Source organism: Pseudophryne corroboree (assembly GCF_028390025.1).
Source record: "Pseudophryne corroboree isolate aPseCor3 chromosome 3 unlocalized genomic scaffold, aPseCor3.hap2 SUPER_3_unloc_33, whole genome shotgun sequence".
Lineage (NCBI taxonomy): Eukaryota > Metazoa > Chordata > Amphibia > Anura > Myobatrachidae > Pseudophryne > Pseudophryne corroboree.
The window spans coordinates 896,085-910,000 of record NW_026967523.1 but is presented as its reverse complement, the minus strand read 5'-3'; the positions used below and the strand labels follow the sequence as shown (position 1 = coordinate 910,000).

At 52.8% G+C, this 13,916-nt stretch overlaps 2 protein-coding genes across 2 annotated transcripts in view; one reads left to right on the top strand and one right to left on the bottom strand.

Annotated features, from left to right (window-relative positions):
* The window catches only part of LOC134984060 (zinc finger protein 271-like), a 221,260-nt gene that overhangs the window by 81,256 nt on the left and 126,088 nt on the right, over positions 1-13,916 (bottom strand). The window lies entirely within an intron of this gene.
* The window catches only part of LOC134984069 (zinc finger protein ZFP2-like), a 41,891-nt gene that overhangs the window by 7,330 nt on the left and 20,645 nt on the right, over positions 1-13,916 (top strand). Inside the window, exon 2 of the mRNA XM_063949709.1 lies at positions 9,994-10,072. Within this exon, the coding sequence (XP_063805779.1) occupies positions 9,994-10,072 (79 nt within the window). The remainder of the gene's footprint in view (positions 1-9,993; positions 10,073-13,916) is intronic.

Here is a 13,916-nt window from a genome sequence, read left to right as displayed (position 1 = left end):
TTCTATCTGTACTGTACGTATCTGTAGGTAGTAGATGTAGACAGATTTTTATTTTTTTTATATATCATTTCAATTCTATCTTGTCTTTACTGATCTCTTCCCTTTCCATTTTTTGAAGGACCCGTCTCTTTCGAAGAGTCTGCCGTGCCGCCAGGCGGCCAGCGGGGGGTGCCGCAGCGGGGACCGGGGGAAAAACGATCCGACCAACAGGACGGGTAGTCTCTCCCTGCGTTTTTTTAATTTTTATTTACTTATTTATTTTAATTGATAGATATAATTTTTTTTGTGCTATTCTTTTACCCCCCCTTTTTTTTTCTTCCCCCTATTTTATTATTGTTATATATTTTTTTTTTGTCTTCTTCCTCTCTCTCCTCTCAACTCCAGATGGGGAAACGGCAGCCTAGGTGCTTGTCATTTATTTATTTCCTCCCCCCCCCCCCTTTTTTTAATGTGTTTTTATAAAAAAAATTTTTACCCATCCTCAAGCGAGCAACCGGCGGGGGGCGTCCGCTGCGGGACCGGGTGACGCCCGGCCGACGGCGCTCTGCGGCCCGGGCACTTTTCATTTATCTGGGGTGTGCGGGTTCGTCTTTTAAAAGGGGGGGGGGGGAATTAAAAAAGCTATTTAAAAAAATCTTTCATTTATTTCCCCTCACCAGGGGGCGCCGACGAGGGGAGACCGGGGGGTAGCCTCCCCGCCGCGGCACCGGACACATCGCAAATTCACAACGGTGGATTCCTTTATTTTTTTACGCGGCCAGCAGGGGGCGTCGCGCGCAGACTGGCGGCCACCCTCGGCCGCTCGGGAACTTTGCATTTAAATCGGTGGGGTGTTTTTGTCTTTTGCCCGTTTTTCACTCTCCCCCCCCCCTCTCAACCGTGTATTCCCTCGGCTGGCCAGCGGGGGGTGCCGCGGCGGGGACACGGGGGGGGGGGGGGGGGGGGGGGGGTCATCCGGGCGGACCGGGTACCTTTCCTCTGTTTGGGGCGAGTGCTTTTTGGAATTTTTTTTCTTTTTCTGTTTGTCTCGTTCCGTTCTTCCCTTCAACCAGCCAGCGGGGGGCGCCACTGCCCGCAAGCCGGCGGCCCTCCGTCCCACTTACTTTCGCACGAAGGGAAATGTTTATTTTTTTATCCGAGAGGACACACGGAATCTGCAGCCCCCGCAGTGGCGTCAGGCGGCCACCAGGGGGGCGCCGCAGAGGGGATCCAGGGACCGCCGAGCGCCGCCTGCCCGTCCGCTGGGCCAAGGGGGCCGGGGCGGGTCGCACGCCGCTGTTTCCCCCCCGAGCGGTGCGGTCCGAGCCACCTCTGGCCACCGGGGGGCGCCCCCGCCGCCTCCCCCGCACACGTCGGGCCTCCCCCCGGGCCGTGGGACGCGGCCGGCGAGCGTCGGCCTCCCGCGTGGAAGTGTCGCGAATGAGTGTGGACCGGGGCGCCCGCGGCCCCCGCTTCCAGGGGTTCGGGGAGGAGTGGGAAGCCTGGGTCGAGCGCGCCCTCGGCCGCTCGTGTCGCTACCCGCCGGAGCACACCTCCGCCGGATCAGTAGGTACCGACGAGGCGGGCGAGAGAGCCGGGACTCTGCCTGGGGCCGATAAGCCCGTTTCCCCGGAGCTCCTGCAAAATGACCCGTGGCAGAAGAGGCACGGAGCTCGGAGAGCAGCAGGAACGGGGCCCTCTCCCGTCCCTAGGCTGCCCAGGCAGGGCTCCAGGAGCCCGGTACCAGCTCTCCCCGTCCGACGGCCTCCTCTCTGGAAGCGGACGCAGTCGGACTCCCAGACCGGGGCCCTGGGAGAGGGTTTGGGAGAGCCCTGCCGGGAGCCACCTGGTTGGGCCCGTGCGGAGGGGCGCGCGGCGCCCCCCGGTGGTCGAAGGCGGAACCACGCGTCTGGCGGAGCCCAGGCCCCCTCTCCCCCCAGCGGCAGTGCCCCCCGGCGGGCCGAATCGGGTACTGCGATTCGCGGAAGTTCAGCCGATGAGAGCGGACGGGCGCCCCTCGGGCCGGGAGGCGCCTCCGGGAGCCCGGGGAAGCGTCGGAGGACGCTCAGCGAGAGTGTCACGCGCAGCGCCCATCCCACTACGCCGAGGGAACCGGCCAGAGAGCATCACAGGTGGCGAACAGAGTCAAGCCGGAAAAGAGAAAACGGAGGGCTGCGGTTGAGGCGAGAGAAAGGCCCCCGTCTCCTTTTTCACAGCTGATCTGAGCCTGCTCCCCAAGTGCTCCGTGCCCCCCTGCAGCCAGCTCCCAAAGTTCTCCAAGCCCCCCTCCCCGGCTCCCAAATGCTCCATGCCCCCTCCCACCTGCTCCCCAAGTGCTCCGTGCCCCCCCTGCAGCCTGCTCCCCAAGTGCTCCGTGCCCCCCTGCAGCCTGCTCCCCAAGTGCTCCATGCCCCCCTGCAGCCTGCTCCCCAAGTGCTCCGTGCCCCCTGCAGCCTGCTCCCCAAGTGCTCCGTGCCCTCCTGCAGCCTGCACCCCAAGTGCTCCGTGCCCCCCACCGCTGCTCCTTGCCCCCCTGCAGCCTGGCCCCTAGTGCTGTGTCCTCCTCCGCTGCTCCCCAAGTGCTCCGTGCCCCCCCTGCAGCCTGCTCCCCAAGAGCTCCATGCCCCCCCTGCAGCCTGGTCCCCTAGTGCTCCGTGACCCCCTTCCCTGCTCCCCAGGTGCTCCGTGCCTCCCTGCAGCCTGTTCCCCAAGTGCTCCGTGCCTCCCTGCAGCCTGTTCCCCAAGTGCTCCGTGCCCTCCTGCAGCCTGCTCCCCAAGAGCTCCGTGCCCCCCTGCAGCCTGCTCCCCAAGAGCTCCGTGCCCCCCCTGCAGCCTGCTCCCCAAGCGCTCCGTGCCCCACTCCCCTGCAGCCTGCTCCCCAAGTGCTCCGTGCCCCCCTGCAGCCTGGCCCCAAGTGCTCCGTGCCCCCTGCTCCCCAAGTGCTCCGTGCCCCCCTGCAGCCTGCTCCCCAAGTGCACCGTGCCCCCCACCGCTGCTCCTTGCCCCCCTGCAGCCTGCTCCCCAAGAGCTCTGTGTCCCCCTCCCCAGGTGCTCCGTGCCCCCCTCCCCTGCTCCACAAGTGCTCCGTGCCCCCCTCGCCTGCTCCCCAGGTGCTCCGTGCCTCCCTGCAGCCTGCTCCCCAAGTGCTCCGTGCCCCCCTGCAGCCTGCTCCCCAAGTGCTCCGTGCCCTCCTGCAGCCTGCTCCCCAAGAGCTCCGTGCCCCCCCTGCAGCCTGCTCCCCAAGAGCTCCGTGCCCCCCCTGCAGCCTGCTCCCCAAGCGCTCCGTGCCCCACTCCCCTGCAGCCTGCTCCCCAAGTGCTCCGTGCCCCCTCCCCTGCTCCCCAAGTGCTCCGTGCCCCCCTCCCCTGCTCCCCAAGTGCTCCATGCCCCCCTCCCCTGCAGCCTGCTCCCCAAGCGCTCCCTGCCCCACTTCCCTGCTCCCCAAGTGCTCCATGCCCCCCACCACTGCTCCTTGCCCCCCTCAGCCTGGCCCCTAGTGCTCCGTGTCCTCCTCCGCTGCTCCCCAAGTGCTCCGTGCCCCCCCTGCAGCCTGCTGCCCAAGAGCTCCGTGCCCCCCCTGCAGCCTGCTCCCCAAAGGCTCTGTGCTCCCCCTGCAGCCTGCTCCCCAAAGGCTCCGTGCTTTCCCTGCAGCCTGCTCCCCAAGAGCTCTGTGTCCCCCTCCCCTGCTCCACAGGTGCTCCGTGCCCCCCTGCAGCCTGCTCCCCAAGTGCTCCGTGCCCCCCTGCAGCCTGCTCCCCAAGTACACCGTGCCCCCCACCGCTGCTCCTTGCCCCCCTGCAGCCTGCTCCCGAAGAGCTGTGTCCCCCTCCCCAGGTGCTCCGTGCCCCCCTCCCCTGCTCCACAAGTGCTCCGTGATCCCCATGCAGCCTGCTTCCAAATGCTCCGTGCCCCCTCCGACCTGCTCCCCAAGTGCTCCGTGACACCCTCCCCTGCTCCCCAAGTGCTCCATGACCTCCTGCAGCCTGGTCCCCTAGTGCTCTGTGCCCCCCTGCAGCCTGTGCCCCAAGTGCTCCGTACCTCCCACTGCTGCACCCCAGGTGCTCCTTCCCCCCTGCAGCCTGGCCCCTAGTGCTCCCCTCCCCTGCTCCCCAGGTGGTCCGTGCCCTCCCCCGCTGCTCCGTGCCCCCTGCAGCCTGGTCCCCTAGTGCTCCGTGTCTCCCTCCTCTGCCACCCAGGTGCTCCGTGCCCCTTCCCGCTGCAACCTGCTCCCTCCATGTGCCTAATTTGCTCTGTTCCACAGCTCTATAGAAGAAAATGTGTTACCTGTCACAACAGCTAACTCAATTTGAAGTGCGCGCCAAGAAACGCTGCAGTGTGTGTCACATGGTCTGGTCACATGGCCTGTGACGTCACCGGCTCACATCTACGGAAGGGGAACTAGTCTCTTCCATAGGTTCCCTGGCCGTGTAGTGACGTCAGGAGCGGCGGCCATTTTCCCCTGGTCTGAGCTCCGCCTTCCTTCTATCATTCCCACAAGGCAGCAGGAGCAGAGAGCAGCCATTGCTGTGTCTGGCAGCAGGTAATGATATTATTATTATTATTCTATAGGCTGAGCAGCTCTGGTGTCAGGTTCTGTACTACAGGGGGAGCAGCCTCTGGTGCCTTGTTATAGTGCAGCTGGAGCAGCCTCTGGTGCTGCATTATCCCTGTACAGGTGGCTGACACTCTAGTGTCCTATTACTGTAATACATGTGGCGCAGACCCCGCCATTACTGTAATACAGGTGGAGCAGACCCCGCCGTTACCGTAATACAGCTGGTGCAGATCCCGCCGTTACCGTAGTACATGTGGCGCAGACCCCGCCGTTATCGTAATACAGGTGGTGCAGACCCCGCTGTTACCGTAATACAGAGGGCGCAGACCCCGCCGTTACTGTGATACAGGTGGCGCAGTCCCCACCCTTACTGTAATACAGGTGGCGCAAGACCCCGCCGTTACTGTAATACAGGGCTCAGACCCCGCCGTTACCGTAATACAGGTGGCGCAGTCCCCACCCTTACCATAATACAGAGGGCGCACACCCCGTCGTTACCGTGATACAGGTGGCGCAGACCCCGCCGTTACTGTAATTCTATAAACGGGACATTACAGGTGTTGTGTCCTGTGGCATTGTACTATACAGGTGGAGCGGCATATGTTGTATTAATATTCAGGGGAGCTGTATTAAAATACAGGGGAGTGGCATGTGTTGTCCTACTGTACAGGGGGAGCGACCTGGGGCATCCTCCTATACAGGGGTAGTGGATTATGACATCCTACTATACAGGGGGAGCAGCCTGTGTTGCCCTTTTATACAGGGTAAGTGGCCTGTGGTGTCTTGTTACTTTTATTATATAGGGTGAGCGACATGTATTGTCTTTCTATACAAAGGAGTGGCCTGTTTTGTCATATTACAGGGGTAGCATCCTGTACTGTCATAGTATACAGGGGGAGCGGCCTGTGTTGTCATAATATACAAGTGGAGGGACCTGTGGTGTCTTGTTACTATTATTATATAGGGTGGGCGGAATGTATTTTCTTTCTATACAGAAGGCGTGGCCTGTGTTGTCATAATATACAGGGGTAGCTTTCTGTGCTGTCATAGTATGCAGGGGGAGCGGCCTGTGTTGTATTTATTATTTATTAGCAGTTTCTTATATAGCGCAGCATATTCAGTTGCGCTTTACAATTAGAACAACAGTAATAGAACAAAACAGGGTAAAAACAGACAGACATAGAGGTAGGAAGGCCCTGCTCGCAAGGTTACAATCTATGGGGGAATAGGCATTGATACAGAAGGATTGATGCTACCTGTTGCATAATGGTCCACCAGATTGCTAGGTTCTTAATGGGTTGTATGATATGATCACCCAGCGATGAGATGAGGTATAGATTGAGAACAGCAGAGGACTTGCGGTACTCCAACTGATAGAGGTAGAGAAGAAGAGGTAGAATCAGAGAAGTGAACACTGAAAGAGCGATTAGATAGGTAGGATGAGAACCAGGAGAGGACCGTGTCCTGAAGACCTAGAGATTGTAGTATTTGTTTGAGAAGAGAGTGGTCAATGATGTCATAAGCAGCAGAGAGATCTAGAAGAATGAGTAGTGAGTAATGGCCTTTAGATCTAGCAGTGACTAGATCATTCACTACTTTGGTCAGTGCAGTGTCTGTGGAGTGTTGGGCATGAAAGCCTGACTGAAGTGGGTCCAATAAGTTGTGGGAGTTAAGAAAGTGTGTAAGGCGAGTGTAGGCAAGTCTCTCAAGTAGCTTGGAGGGATATGGTAGCTGAGAAATGGGACGGTAGTTAGAGAGTGTGTTTGGGTCAGAGTTGTGTTTGTTTAGACTGGGAGTAATCACTGCATGCTTAAACAGAGAAGGAAAGATACCAGTAGAGAGAGAGATTACAGATGTTAGTTAAGGTTGGGATAAGCACAGGAGACAAAGTTTTACTGACCTGTGAGGGTATAGGATCAAGAGGAGAGGTAGTGGAGTAGGAGGATGGAAAGACTGATGATACTTCATCTTCACTTGTGGGATCAAATGAAGAGATAGTGCCAGAGGGTTCAGGTAGGGAATTGAGCAGGTCACTGGCTGAGGAAGAGCATACCATTTCATCTCGGATTTATCAATCTTATCCTTGAAGTAGGAGGCAAGTTCTTGTGCACTGATACACAAAACACTAATATTTGCAGCGCCTGCATCAATTAAATAAAATCAGCAAAAATATTTTAAAAAAATGAAATGGTGGGGACAATGCTTGGTATACGTTCACCAATATATAAGAGTTGTGTATTGCTCCTATTAGGAATAACTAGACAAAAGAAATATGATAGGGGCGCTCATATATCAAAACACTGTACCCAACAAGATAACAGCCATGGAGTCCCAATAGTTATTAAAATTACTTTATTATAAATAACAAATACTTTTGTATCTGTATATATTGCTATTAAATATTAACTATTCTTGTACAATTGTGTAGCAATTTCATAACACTTGTATAATTAATTAACAGTAGTTACACATTCATATAAAAAGCAGCTAGAAACCAAATACATATATTAATGTAATTGTTTAGTGGTAATATGACCAATATATCCAACCGGGCGTCCCCGGAAAGAAAATATTAGTTGTGGCTTAAAAACAACTGCTGGAAGATAAAAAACCGTTTATATGCCAAGCCCAGGTGGGTGCCGGCGCGGAACTGAGGAGAAGAGAACCGTCAAGTCCATTGGTGGAAAATCCGTTATGCGCTTGATGTATATTCTCCTCCAGGATTACATCACCTCTTCCACTACAGCTGTATTGTATGGGTAACGGTCCCAAGATGTTATCACTGTTGACAGAAGCGGCGTGTGGACCGTGTCCACAGCGGGGATGGAATTGCCGCTAAATAGTGAAGATCCCGTGGTGGATATATAAACCACAGTCAATTTTTCAGACTGGGGGCAGTTTGGATTCCCGTCTCTTATACGGGACTTGAAGTGACTCGTACCTTGTTTGTGCTGCCGATACAGCTTTATCATTTGGCTGATTGGCCCAAGGATATGGGCGCTGTTGGTAATGTCGGCATGTGAACCGCTGTTGCGGCGAGATCGATAAGGCCGCTGTATAAGGCCGTATGGTGAGAGTCCCGTGGTGGATGATATAAGCTGCAGGGGGATTAGCTTCCTGACTCCCATGCGGGGCTTGAGATGGTTTGTTTGGTAACGTTCAAACAGGGCCGGTATATGGAGTAACCACCTTGACTGGTTTGTGCTGTTGTAGGCACTGATAGTATCTAGTGGGGGAGGTGAGGGAGGGTAAAGAAGTGATTTAAATGCATTAAAAAGTTGCTTGGGGTTGGTGGCATGAGAAGAGATGAGAGATTGGAAGTATGTTTGTTTGGCAGTGTCCAGAGCCTGATGATAGGAGTGGTAGGTGGTCTTATATCTGAGGATTCTGAGATTTACGCCACTGACGTTCTACTTTACGTGACAGTTTTTGTAGGTGTCTTGTTGATTTAGAGTGCCATGGTTGGCATCTAAGCCTATGTAGAGTGTGATGGGTAGCTGGAGCCTCTCTAGGGTCTTGTGCAGGTGGAATACAGCAGTGTCAGGTGTGGTAAATGTAGGGATTGGTGAGAGCAGTTGTTGCAGAGAAGTGGAAAGTTGTTGAAAATGTATATTGTTAGTATTTCTGCGGGTTAGAGGAGGCTTGCTAGGTTTTAGTGTCATAGAAGTTAGAGTAATAGAAGAGATTGTGAAGGTGATCAGGTTGTGATCAGAGAAAGGGAAAGGAGTGTTAATGAATTCAGAAACTGAGCAGAGTCTGGTGAACACAAGATCAAAGCAGTGGCCCTTCTGATGAGTAGAGGAGTCAGACCATTTGGTCAGGCCAAGAGAGGAGGTTAGAGAGAGGAGTTTGGAGGCATGAACAGATTGTGGACTGTCAAGAGCTATATTGAAATCGCCCATAATGATGTTGTTCGAGTTGCCCAGGAGGGCGATAGATAGCTGCAACACGCAGAGAGAAGAGGTGAAAATCCTGATAGAGTGAACTTCAAATGATGTGAATGCGAGTGATGGAACCTGAGGTAGAACAGTGTATGTGAAAAATTGGAACAGTAAGATTCCAACCCCACCACCTTTACTATTACCAGGCCTGGGGGTGTGTGTGAAGTGGAAACCACCGTGTGACAGTGCTGCAGGGGAGGCCGTGTCTGATTGTGTGAGCCATGTTTCTGTTATAGCCAGCAGATTAAAGTTGTGAGATATGAAGAGGTTATGGATGGATGGTAATTTGTTACAAACAGAGTGTGCATTCCATAAGCCACATTTTAGTGACTTGGAGGGGGATGGGAGACACATGATATTTATGAGGTTAGATGGAGTTCTATGTTGTTTTGAGATAGCTGTGTGTGAGAGGGACAGATGGTTGGGGCCTGGATTTGGTGATATGACACCAGCTAATAAAAGCAGAAGAGTGAGATAAATATTGGTGGATGTTTGCGAGTGTTTATTCTGGTGGCCAATTGTGGTTGTCAAAGTACTTGCAGAGAAGTAAGTATAAAGCTCATGAGTGGTTAGAAGAGGGGAGTGGAGAATAGAAGCTGTAATGTGCACAGAGGGGTGAGTTTTAGGGTGAGTGTAGAATGTGTTACATTTGGTGAGAATTCCATGAATTGAAATAAGAAACAGTAGTTTGATGAACATGCTGTGGTCGTTTGTGAGATCATTTTGGGTTAAGTGGTGTAGGAATAAGTTGTTTAAGTAAGTTACCTTTCCTTGATGGTGCTCAATGCTTGTTCAACTGTTTATTTAACTGTTCAGATAACACACTTCTTACTTCCACGCTTATTACATTCGACGCAAGCTACCCCCAGAAAGCTGACCCCTTGACATTATACAGTAACACCAGGGGATGTGTCTGGGGGATGACTGGAGAGGTGACTGCTGGGAATGGGACATTATACAGTAACACCAGGGGACGTGTCTGGGTGATGACTGGAGAGGTGACTGCTGGGAATGGGGCATTATACAGTAACACCGGGGAATGTGTCTGGGTGATGACTGGAGAGGTGACTGCTGGGAATGGGGCATTATACAGTAACACCGGGGGATGTGTCTGGGTGATGACTGGAGAGGTGACTACTGGGAATGGGACATTATACAGTAACACCAGGGACGTGTCTGGGTGATGACTGGAGAGGTGACTTCTGGGAATGGGACATTATACAGTAACACCAGGGGATGTGTCTGGGTGATGACTGGAGAGGTGACTGCTGGGAATGGGACATTATACAGTAACACCAGGGGACGTGTATGGGTGATAACTGGAGAGGTGACTGCTGGGAATGGGACATTATACAGTAACACCAGGGGATGTGTCTGGGTGATGACTGGAGAGGTGACTGCTGGGAATGGGACATTATACAGTAACACCAGGGGATGTGTCTGGGTGATGACTGTATAACTGTGTGTGTCAAGGTTCCTATAAGGTGTCAGGATGTCACTGTCTATGTCTCCATGCAGGAGGGGGAGTATATAGAGGAACACAGGGATCTGTACAAGGATGTAATGATGGAGAATCACCGGCCCCTCACATCACTGGGTAAGAGGAGACTGTCATGTATTGTACAGGGGAGAGCAGGTATGGGGGCCCCTATATACACACATCACCTGATAATCACATATATACACTGTACTCAGTCACTGTGTGTCTCCTACAGATGGGCCCAGTAACAGAGATACCCCAGAGAGATGTCCCCGTCCTCTGTATTCCCAGGATTGTACAGAGGAGTATCACAGGATCCCACAGGAGGATCAGGTAGGTGGGATTTAGGGTCTCGCCAATATACCAAAGTGACTGTCACTATATGATCTGTAGAGGAGCTGTGTGTATTATACACTGATATTATACTGTTTCACCCTTAGTTTAAGCTAACACTATGCAAATACCATTGTATTATTTTCTCATACGTCCAAGAGGATGCTGGGGTCACATCAAGAACCTTGGGGTATAGACGGGATCCACAGGAAACATGGGCACTTTAAGACTTTCAAAGGTGTGTGAACTGGCTCCTCCCTCTATGCCCCTCCTCCAGACTCCAGTTTAGAATCTGTGCCCAGGCAGACTGGATACACACTGAGGAGCTCTACTGAGTTTCTCTGAAAATACTTTATGTTAGGTTTATTATTTTCAGGGAGCACTGCTGGCAGCAGTCTCCCTGCTTTGTGGGACTGAGGGGAGAGAAGTCAGATCTACTTCTGTGAGTTTCAAGGCTCTGCTTCTTTGGCTACAGGACACCATTAGCTCCTGAGGGTCTGATCGCTAGGTACGCCTAGATGCTCGCTCCCAGAGCCCGCCGTCACCCCCCTTGCAGAGCCAGAAGTCAGAAGACAGGCGAGTAGAAGAAGATCAGAAGACTTCAGTGACGGCTTTGAGGTAGCGCACAGCGGCCGCGCTGCGCGCCATGCTCCCACACTCAGAGGCACTACAAGGTGCAGGGGGGGGGGGCAGCAATTTAACCACAAAATAACTGACTGGCAGGAGCAGACATAGTGCCAGGGCACTGTCCGGACCCCCGCCAGTATAAAAAAGTTTAAAAAAGAGCGGGTCTGAAGCGCGCCATTATGGTGGAGGGGCTTAGCCCTCACAGCACACAGCCCGGCGCCATTTTCTCTACACAGGCTGCAGAGACGCTGGTCCTTCCTCACAATGCTGTACAAGTAACAGGGTGCAAAATGGGGAGGGGGGGGGCACAGTGATTTTGATGCATTGTATGTAATTTATAAAAGCGCTGCAGGTCTGTGACATTTTCTGTAGTATTTTCAGACCGGGTTTGGGCGCTGGGGTGTGAGTTGGCAATATCTCCCTCTGTGGCTCTCTGACAGGCTTTACTGTGGGTCTGTCCCCTATATGCCCTGTGTGTCTGTGGGTGGTGGGTGCACGTGTGTCGGCATGTCTGAGGCGGAGTGCTCTTCCCAGGAGGAGACTATGTTAGGGACACAAACGGCTGTGGTAATGACCCTATCGGCGCCGCCGACACCTGATTGGGTGAATGTTTTGAGTGCTTTAAATGATAAATAAAAGATTGGATAAATCTGAGTCCCAGAACCAGGCTTGGAAGAAATCCGTAGAGGATGTGTTGTTTCAAGTCCAGACCCCCTCGAGGTCACAAAAACGTTCATTTGCCCAGCTGACAGACAGGGATACCGACACGGACACTGACTCAAGTGTCGACTATAGTGATGCCAGATTAGAACCAAAACTGGCAAAGAGCATTCAGTACATGATTGTGGCAATAAAAGACGTGTTACATATCACTGAGGACCCTACTGTTCCTGATACTAGGGTCTGTATGTATAAAGGAAAGAAACCTGAGGTAACATTTCCTCCCTCTCATGAACTGAACACGCTTTGTGAAAAGGTTTGGAAAAGTCCTGACAGAAAGTTTCAGATTCCCAAAAGGATTGTAATGGCGTATCCGTTTCCCTCTGGGGATAGGGAAAAATGGGAGTCACCCCCCATTGTGGACAAAGCTCTGTCATGGCTGTCCAAATAGGTGGCTCTCCCGTCCCCTGACACGGCAGCCCTAAAGGATCCTGCGGATCGTATGCAGGAAAATACATTGAAATCCATTTATGCGTGGGTGAGCAGTGCTATCGAAAAATGGGCAGATAACCTGTCGTCTGAATTGGATACCCTGGATAGGGATAGCATTCTTTTGACACTAGGTCATATCAGGGATGCTGCAGTCTACCTAAAAGAAGCTGCGAGAGATATTGGCCTCTTGGGATCACGAGCCAATGCCATGGCAGTCTCAACTAGGAGAGCATTGTGGATTCATCAATGGAATGCTGATGCTGACTCTAAGAAAGCTATGGAGTCTCCACTGTATAAAGTTGGTGTGTTGTTTGGTGACGGCTTCGCTGATTTGGTATCTACGGCTACCACGGGTAAATCATAATTTTTACCTTATGTGCCTGCACCACAAAAGAAAGCACACCACTATCAGATGCAGTCCTTTCGGCCCAATAAATACAGAAAAGGCAAACGATCACCGGCCGTGGCCGGTTCCCTGGAGCAGAAGTCCTCCCCGGCTTCTGCCAAGTCCACCACATGACGCTGGGACTCCTCTGCGGAAGTCTGCACCAGTGGAAGCATGTCTCAGGCTCTTCAGTCAGTTCTGGGCTCATGGGTTTTAGAAATAGTGTCCTAAGGGTACAAACTGGAGTTTCAAGACGTCCCCCCTCAGCGATTTTTCAAATCAGCCTTACCAGCTTCTCTTCTAGACAGGGAGGTGGTATGCGCCGCAATACAAAAATTGTGTCACAATCAAGTCATAGTCAGGGTTCCCCCGTCGCAACAGAGAGAAGGCTTTTATTCGAGCCTGTTAGTGGTCCCTAAGCCAGATGGCTCAGTCAGACCAATCCTGAACCTCAAATCCCTCAATTTCTACCTAAAAAAATTCAAATTCAAGATGGAATCTCTCCGGCCAGTGATCTCCAGTCTGGAGGAAGGGGATTTTATTGTGTTGGTAGACCTAAAGGATGCCTACTTGCATGTTCCCATTTATTTCCCACATCAGGCTTACCTGAGGTTCGCAGTTCGGGATTGTCATTACCAATTTCAGACGTTGCCATTTGGTCTGTCCACGGCTTCGAGGGTTTTCACCAAAGTAATGGCCGAAATGATGGTTCTCCTACGCAAACAAGGAGTCACGATTATCCCGTACTTGGACGATCTCCTGATAAAGGCGAGATCCAGGAACCAATTGATGCAGAACATTATTCTCTCCTTGACAATTCTGCAGCAACATGGTTGGCTCCTAAACGTGCCAAAATCACAGTTGGTTCCGACGAGACGGCTGTCGTTTTTGGGAATGATTCTGGACACAGAATTACAGAGAGTCTTTCTTCCAGTGGAAAAGGCTCTGGAACTTCAATGTCTGGTCAAACAATTGCTGAAACCAGCAAGAGTATCGATGCACTCGGTTGCTGGGAAAGATGGTGGCAGCCTACGAGGCCATTCAGTTTGGCAGATTCCATGCCAGAGTGTTACAGTGGGACCTGTTGGACAAGTGGTCCGGGTCCCATCTGCACATGCACTGAAGGATTACCCTGTCTTCCAAGACCAGAATCTCACTCCTGTGGTGGCTGCACAGCTCTCACTCCCTAGAGGTACGCAGGTTCGGGATCCAGGACTGGATCTTCGTGACCACGGATGCGAGTCTCCGAGGCTGGGGAGCAGTCACGCAGGGGGAAAGCTTCCAGGGAAGATGGTCAAGCCTGGAAATGTGTCTACACATAAACGTTCTGGAGTTAAGGGCCATTCACAATGGTCTTCTGCAAGCGAACATCTTCGTAATCGGCCCGTCTTGATTCAGTCGGACAACATAACAGCAGTAGCGTACATAAACCGCCAGGATGGAAAAAAGTGCAGAGCGGCAATA